Here is an 8,613-nt window from a genome sequence, read left to right on the forward strand (position 1 = left end):
AAATAATACATTCATTTTAAAAGGCCTCTGTTTTGTCTCTTTTGAATAACTACTATTGCTCATTAATAAGACTGAAGTATTTCTATTATCCGATTACTCAATTAATTAATACAATTAATTAATAAAATTGAATACTTGATTACAAATATAATTTATACCTGCAGCCCTGATCCTAACAGGAGTAGTAGAGATGACTTTGCTCTTCTAAGGATCTTTGCTATTTCTTCTTGTAAAATGCGCACTGGTCACCCATTGCTCCAACCAACCACCACATGTAAATTCTCAGCTTTATGCAAAAAAACCAAACAATTTATGCTTCAGTATCCCAGGCAAGACTTGCTTATAAGGGCAGTGGGAACGGGTTCCAAATCTGACGATTTCTCCATGAAAACAACACCACGCCATGAAGCATAGCTTGTAATGTCACTGTTGTTCTCGCTTTGCATTTTTTAAACTTAATTAAAGTCCACCCCAACAGTTCAACAGAGAAAAAACAAAACCCATGAGCAGTCTGGTTACTTTTTATTTGTTTCGTTTTCTGATGTGTGTCAGAATACTGCAATTATCAAACTTGTGATTGTACTCTGTTTTCTCTGGCCAATTAATGACAGGCTTCAAACACTTATAATCATCTCAATTATCTAATTCACTCCAAGCTGAAGTTGTGAAACTCTTAAGTGTTGATATGCTTCTCCAAATTTCTCAGCATTCATCATCATTGGTGTTGAAAGTGAGCCTCCATTCATTATCCTGTCTTCACACCACAATACATTTTAATTGCAGTGTGGTTTTCCTTCTCTGTTTATCATCCCTGATAGAAAAAACCCCCCAAAAAGTGTCACTGCTCAACAAAGACAACTTCCTGCGCTCATATTTCACCGCCTGTCACTCAAGTAAATGCTCCACTTCACCCATTTACTTTATAGACACAAAGAGCTGGGAAGGAACTGAAGAAAAACAAGGCATTTATCACGGTAGCTTTATTTAAAATAGGAACAGCGCATTAGTGCCCTGTAATATCCACCTGATTATCAATTCCATTCTAACCAAGGTCATGAAAAAATATGCTATTAAGCTATTATACTGTGTGTGAACTTTTTATAATTCTTGCCATGAAATTTGTGTCCATTAGAAAGCCTTGTGCTGCTCGTTTGTGACAGGTATAATCACCTGTAGGTAGGTAGAAAGGGGTAAGTGTCTTATTACATTATGACGGGTCATACCATCATTACAGGAGGGGTCATCAGTCGAAAAGACGCAGGGGGGGTTGTCCAGTGGTGGGCCACCACTGGGCCAGTGGATCTTCTCTGTCTGGGACCAAATGATGTCTTTGGTGGTTCCATTGTAATATGCAACAACCTGCAAATACAGAGGAAAAAAGTATTAATTTAAATATGCTCAGATACAGCACCAAATGTTTATTCTCTTTAGCCTCAAAGTGGTGGATTTAAATTTTAATTAGTCCAATACTTTGGACTAATATTAAAAAAAAATGTGATAATCATAGTGGCAATGATGAGTCAGGTGAATACAGGCCAGAGACTGGTCTACAACCATCTGGTAATCACCAGTTCTGAGGGAAAAGTGTGTCTTCCCCAAACTGGCAAGTGGTTCCTGGAGGTCGATGGAAAATTGATTACTACAGCTAGAATCACATAGGCCTAGAGGTCAATCAGTGACCTCTGGCAGTCACAATTGCAACACAACTGTCGACCAGGAAACTGGAGTTCAGCTCACGATTGGGACTGTTTTTATGTTTGTCTTATACTTAGTGTTCACTTTTATTTAGTTCAGGAAAAAAAATTTGCACAAAACACAATTGTTATCACACCAATACTTTGTGCATGGATGGATATGTTGATAGTTAGATATGATTGAAAACATAATAACCATTGGCTGCAAAATAGTATCAACCCTCCACAGGCTGCATGTTACCACCATGCCTGAGGAGTTGGTAATGTTTAACCTGACAAGCATACTTGCTAAATATAAGTTTTTAAAGAGGATAAATATAGTGAGATCTGAAGCTACAAAGTTCGTAGGCGACTAGCCTTGAAAAGCATAAAGACAGGGAACCAGGTACCTTTGTTCCTCTCCAGTGGTGCTTCTGAAACTTGTCAAGGTGACAATGCTGTTATTTTATTTTATACCAGAAATGAGCAAAAAAAAAAGGTAAAAATGAAAAGAGCCAACTGAGTTGATATTACAAGAAGAGCTGCTTGCATGTTTTCCCTCAAGTCATATAACAGATAAGGTTTTCAAAGAGTCTTTATTACCTCAGTTTTAACTTAATTATCGTATTACCTTCATTTAAATTACTTTCCTGCAATCACAATTGTACAAAGGTATTTATTTAAGATTATGTGATTGTCCTGTCTCTGAATCAAAATATCAGCAAACCTATCAATATAATCAACATATGTTTTGCGTTACTAACCCCCTAACCTGGTATAACATGGGTAATCATTGCATGCCATGCAATGTAATGATTAAAGGAATTAATGAAACGTTCAAGAGAAAATACAGAACTGTAGGATCAACATCCACACAAGCAGCGACCATCCTGAAAGGCTTGTGCGCGAGGGAGAGAGCTTTATTTTGACAGCTCCATGAACAGCATCTGTTGTACTCCAACTCTTCTCTGGTAAGTTTCAATTGCTAGTTCCACGTGATCCTCGACACAGAAAGATGTTTATTTTGGAATCTGTGCTCTTATTTAGATTATAAAAAATGATGAGTTTGGACATGTTTTGGCTACCTTGTGATTGGCAAGTTGCATGCCATATAAGCATGGTGATGGGCAAAAGTCTCAATTCATAGCTCAAACCTGAAGTCCACAAACCAGTGGGTAAAAATGCCATCTATTACATGATATACTGTCTACCATACATATGCATTTGGAGTACCTTAATAAAATGGAAATACTTCATTTGATTACGCCAAAGTCATGCTAATGTTACTTTCTTCTTAAATAAATCTAACACATAAATCCAGTGTAGCTTATGTTTTTATGTTAATATTACATATCTTCAAACATTAAGCAACAGAGGACGTTACAAGAACACTTCCACAAACAAATTTTGTTTATACGAGAGTTTCTGTTCAGTGGAAAATAAATATTAGTTAATATTCCGTTTCCCATAATCCACTGATACAATATATAGACAAAATCATTGGACCACCTACACAATGCACCTATAGGAGTTGCTAACCCTTGGGAACCCTGAGACGCTCCAAACGCTCAGCTTTTGTGCTGATGTTGCAATTATTGAGCTAGCGGAGGGTTGATGGATTTACACAATATTCTCTTTAACGCTTGACATGGCTAAGTGCTTAATTTTATACACAATGCAACTGAAAACAACTGAATCAAAGATGAGGAGAATACCTTTTGTTCATATATGTATCAACAAAAAACTTCTAGCTATGTTCAATTCAGTTACAAAAATCTGCTTCTTATTTTCTTAAAGGGATTTTTCCCCTTGTGCAAAGATGAACATAGATTTTTATATTGTTAAGGTTGAAACCTAAAACTGCTCATGTGATGTTTTCATTAGCCTGCTGGTCAATATGAATCCACCAATTACAACCCAGGGATAAATGAGACCAGGAAGTCACACTGACAGCCTCTCAGGACACTGTGAAATTCTAATTGAAGTCATGTGTAGCTAACCCACTTATTCTGCCCTCAGGGAGGAAAAAACACACTGGAACCGTTCACAGCGGTGTTTGCAGAGCACAACATACAAAAATATTTTCATCGGACTGTTTGGGGGAACTGAGGTTTTATGCATCTTATCATTAGAGAGGTCAAGACCCCAGAATATCTAACAAACAGACCACTTTCCGTGCATGATGTCAAACATTTTATTTCACTGCGTCTAAAGCCAAACATGAGGAAAGGCTGTGGTTTAAAACTGCACATAATGCTGAGAAGAATTTTGGGAAAAATGTACAGTAATTAGCGACACATTCAGTAAATTAGTCTCTCGCTGTCTGCAATTTGTTTATAATTTGGTGTCAACATCTCATTTTTTGTTGAAACCTCAGAAGTGTAAATCAAAAGTGTTCAGTAATGGGACTATTTTGTAGGAGGCAAACGTATAAACTTTGAATATTAAATAAAATATGAATTTGTTTTGCATTCACTACAGTATTTCTGCACTAAACTGCTTGTGACTCTTCTCCCAGGCAGTTTATTTAAGGGATAAGCCAATAAAAATTAATCATCATATTAACCACAGTGAAGCTTGCTGCATGCAAAAACACTGCAGTAGAAAGAACGACAAGGTTTATTTAAAAGAATCTGAAAGCACTCTCTTTGGTATTATTAGTTCAGTCCCAGCCATAATATGTATATTCAGCAAATCTATCTATCTAGAGAAAGAGATGGTAACTTTAGTATATCAACAAAAACATTTTTGAATTAAAAAGTTCAAATGAAAAGTACAATTAAGAACTTTTGTCATGTGATGACTCCAAATGACACTATTTATAATAATTCAGTATTAAAGCTGTATTTTCGTTACAATAATATCATCTTTTATGAAATTATACAACTAAAATGATGATGTAAAGGATTAAAAATACTTTGAAGAAGCTATAACGCTTTGCTACCTGTGTTTTTTTCTTTTATCTAATAAAAAAGTAAACCACTTTGATAATAAATTAAATATAGAAGCCTTAAAAGAATTAGGACAGTTTAAGTTTAATCTTGACTTTTTCAGCACCAGAAGAAGACAAATCTGTGTACACCCTATTAAATCCTCTATTTTCCCTACCTTTTACTTTTTTCCATTTGCTAGAAAGTAAACATGGCTAGGGCACCAGCTGATGACACAAGTTGTAATAGTTTGGAGTTTCCAAGTTTGGAGTGTGTTTTTTGCCTTCACTAGCAAGCCAACTGCGTGGCGATATGAAGAAATGAGGGTAGCGGGAGCTGGGGAAGAACATGTAACAAATGTCTCTCCACACCAGTTGGTATGCATCATAAGTCTTTGCTCACTACACAGCCAAAAACTGGTTTAACTGAGAAATAAAAGTTTATATTTCTGAAATGGGTTTGTGAGAAAATGATTGTTTGGTAGTGAAACGTATTAAACACTCATCGTCAGCCCAGTTACTTACTAATAAAACTGTGCCAAATCCCACTGATAACTGTGACAGCTCTGATACTCTGTGTGCCTCTAGGTGTTTCTGTCATAGACGTGCCATATGTTGGAAAGCACTTCCTATATCTTTAAATCTTTAAATCTCCCTACTGTGCAAAATGCACAAATTTAGTCCGAGTCTTCACAGAGCCTTGAGGGCTTATCACAGTAAAATCCAATAAGGTGTTGTCACAGATTAAGATCTTCATGAGCAGCTAAAATAACTTTCAAAACCCTCAATGAAACTATAAAACCATGACTTACCCCGTACTCCCCTGTCTCCTGGTTGGTCATCGCCCACAGGTCAACGTCAATATTTCTGGCATTTTTTTCATCTGTGGAAACAAGTCCGGTCACACCTGAAAACACGAAGAACGGCCACATTAAAGATTTGACAGTGGATCGCGATCTGTGGTGTTTTAAAACAAGCCAACCATGCACACAGGAGTTTTCATATTTTTCTTTCAAATGCTCATAGACAGCACTTTCTCTAAATTGTTTATAACTAGGAAATAGCATAAGCAACAGTCAGACTAACAGCAATAAATCCTTTGCTCAAAAGTGCACAACAAGTGTGAAAATTCTAACCGTAACCGTGACTTGTGTTTAATATAATAATTGCATGACGGGAACTCCATTTGCAGCTTTTACGCTGAGTATTCTCCTGACCAAAAGCCTTTTGTGTAACCTCTAAACAAAAGAAGTGCATTTGTTGAACCACAGAGGCACCACTGATAGCTTAAAATGGTCCAAATTCAAAATGTTTTAAATCAATGATGTATGAAATAAAAGTAACAGAAATGAAACTGTGACATCGAGGATTCAAAGCTGGGTCTCTGGTACATCAACTAGCCCCACAACAGAAAAATGTGGACTTTGCCAGCTAATCATCTTGTTTCTTTTAAACGACTGTTGAAAACAAATTTCTATAGGTTAGCATTTCCTTAATCTTTAATGTTCTTTAACCTAATATGGGACTTTTTTTGCATAGCACTTTTATAAAGTGCTTCACTGTTTGGATAAAGTTATTATTATGGATATTATAATAATGATGTTTTTCATAAGGGTTCAAATATCTGGAAACAAGGACACTGAGTTTTTTAAGATTTTGCTGGAAAATCTACCACACATGAATAGTCCTAATAAAAAAACGGAGAATTGCAACACAACTGAAGCACCGTTTGAGTGCCTGCACATAAACTAAAACAAAAAAACCAACAAGAGGAGAAAGATGAGAGCTTTCATCGAATGTTTGGACCCCAAAAACGCTGTTATTGTTCTGCTTATTTCCATTTGATATGAGTGCAGATCTGGCAGCTGATAAAGTAAACAAGGAAGTGTGTGAGCGGGCACATCAAGCATCAAATGGCTATTAGCAGGAGTGTTGTGTGATAACGGTTCAATTATGCTGTAATTATGATGTTGAAAGGGCACATTTTAATCGCATTCTGGGTTCAACGGTGCTTTATGATAATGTGCAGCTGGTCACTTGGCCTCGCAGCGAGTACTGTTCCCTGTTATCTGAAGTGCAGTAACGGCTTTAGGGTGAAATGAATGGCAGTGTTTAAAGTGGTGGTGGAGACCTAAATCCATACTTTGCATTAGGTCTCATGCATGAACATTCAGCGATAGATGCAAGATCAAACAGCGACAGAAAGACTCACTGTCGCTGTCTTTTAGTTTCTGAAACCTCTGAAAGACTTGTTGTTACAAATTTACAGAAATCTACTCACCCCAGAACTGGCGGTTTTGTGTCCTCATTGTGATGTTAATGCCGTCATTCTGGGCTCCCCCCTCTGCCAGTGTCTCCTGTAAGGCCATTGCATAAAGTACAAAACCATCATAGAAGCTGCCAGCGATGTAGTCCATCTGCAAGAAGAGAACAAACAGCAGCATGTGGATATTACACTGGACCCTTTTAAACATTCAATAATACAATAAACATCATTTATCATTAAGTGCTGACAATGACACAGGGCAAATCAATTTTTTTCTGCACAGAATATCTGAAAAAAAAAAACATTAAGCAGGTTACGATTCTAATTAGAACTCACAAATATGTTAAAGGTGATAACTTACCAACGACGGCTCCAAGTGCACACCAAAATCCCTCTGAGCTCTGGCATGGAGTTTCTTCTGAAAGTCTTTGTATTCTGGATTATCAGGAGGCCGGTACGTTATGACGAAAACAGACTAGAGGAAGCACAAAGACGGAAATGTTAACAAAGAGTGAAGATAGATATGAGAGATGTATTAAAATATCAAGAGCATTGATGGTGTGCTTAGGATGATCAAAATGTTTTAGATGTGTTTTGCCATTGTTTGAAGTCATCTTCACTGTGAAAAAATGTAGCATTACATATGCGCTGGGTTACAAGAAGTTAATACATTTTTGCAAAAAAAAAAAAAAATAGCACAGTGACCATAACAATCACGATCAAATGTGTCAATCGTCACTTCTGCTAAGCGCACAATTTGATGTGCTTAATCGGAGACAACATCATCCTTCCACAATGAATGCACTAACCAAGTAGGTCCATAGTATATATCTGAAATGAGACACGAAGACCCTCTTTTAGAACACTTAAAGTCCTAGTTGACTCAATCTAGCTCAATATTCAGCTGTTCATTCCCTGGCTATAGCAATTCTATCATAGTAAATTAGAAAGAAACACATACTAAATGTAAATGAAAACAGCTTGGCTGTGTAATACCCCGAGTTACCTAATGTGTAACCACCTAAACATGCAGTCTGTGATAATACAAAAAGAAATGCCGTTAAAGTTGTTAAGAGAAATATTAGTGAAACACTGAACAAATCCAGCTTAGATTGCATCTTAACAAACAACATGAGTTCTTGAATAGTGATGAGACCAAAGTGGAGATGTTTGGCCATAATGCACAGCATCAGATTTGGTGACAGTTAACACAGTGGTGGTTGTTTGGGCTTGTTTGTGGCCACAGGACCTGATCCTCTCGCAGTCATTGAGTCGACTTTGAATTCTTCTGTATATCAAAGGATTCTAGAGTCAAATATGAGGACATCTGTCTGACAGCTAAAGCTTGGCACAGACTGAGATATGCAACATGACAATAATCTCAAGCACGTCAGCAGTAGGTTCACAACAGAATGGCTGAATGACTGAAGGTGTTGCAATGACCCAGACTTCAACATGGCTGAAATGCTTTGATCGGATCTTAAGATCTTAGAATATCTCCCCCACAATCTAAGCAAGAGATTAAGTCAACAAGATAAGTGTTTGGTGGTGTGTACTTAGTTACAGTTAGCATTCATAGAGTCCTGTGAAAACAGTATATTCATGGTAATAAATGAAGCCCAAAATGAGTGTCACAAAGACACACTTAGCTTGTGTTTCAATGATGCAAGTAACAAAATAAACTGTTTGAGTGTTACCGCCAGTGTTGGGGAGTAACGGAATACATGTACCGCCGTTACGTATTG

At 37.0% G+C, this 8,613-nt stretch overlaps 1 protein-coding gene across 1 annotated transcript in view; it reads right to left on the reverse strand.

Moving 5' to 3' along the window:
• npr2 (natriuretic peptide receptor 2) overlaps positions 1 to 8,613 on the reverse strand; it is a 95,417-nt gene that overhangs the window by 62,943 nt on the left and 23,861 nt on the right. The window contains exons 3-6 of the mRNA XM_005725655.2: positions 7,230 to 7,343; positions 6,884 to 7,019; positions 5,415 to 5,509; positions 1,224 to 1,359 (exon numbers count right to left, since the gene is read on the reverse strand). Coding sequence (XP_005725712.1) covers positions 1,224 to 1,359; positions 5,415 to 5,509; positions 6,884 to 7,019; positions 7,230 to 7,343 — 481 coding nt within the window. The remainder of the gene's footprint in view (positions 1 to 1,223; positions 1,360 to 5,414; positions 5,510 to 6,883; positions 7,020 to 7,229; positions 7,344 to 8,613) is intronic.

This window comes from Pundamilia nyererei, unplaced genomic scaffold (genome assembly GCF_000239375.1).
Source record: "Pundamilia nyererei isolate P.nyererei 1_Seehausen unplaced genomic scaffold, PunNye1.0 scaffold00016, whole genome shotgun sequence".
Lineage (NCBI taxonomy): Eukaryota > Metazoa > Chordata > Actinopteri > Cichliformes > Cichlidae > Pundamilia > Pundamilia nyererei.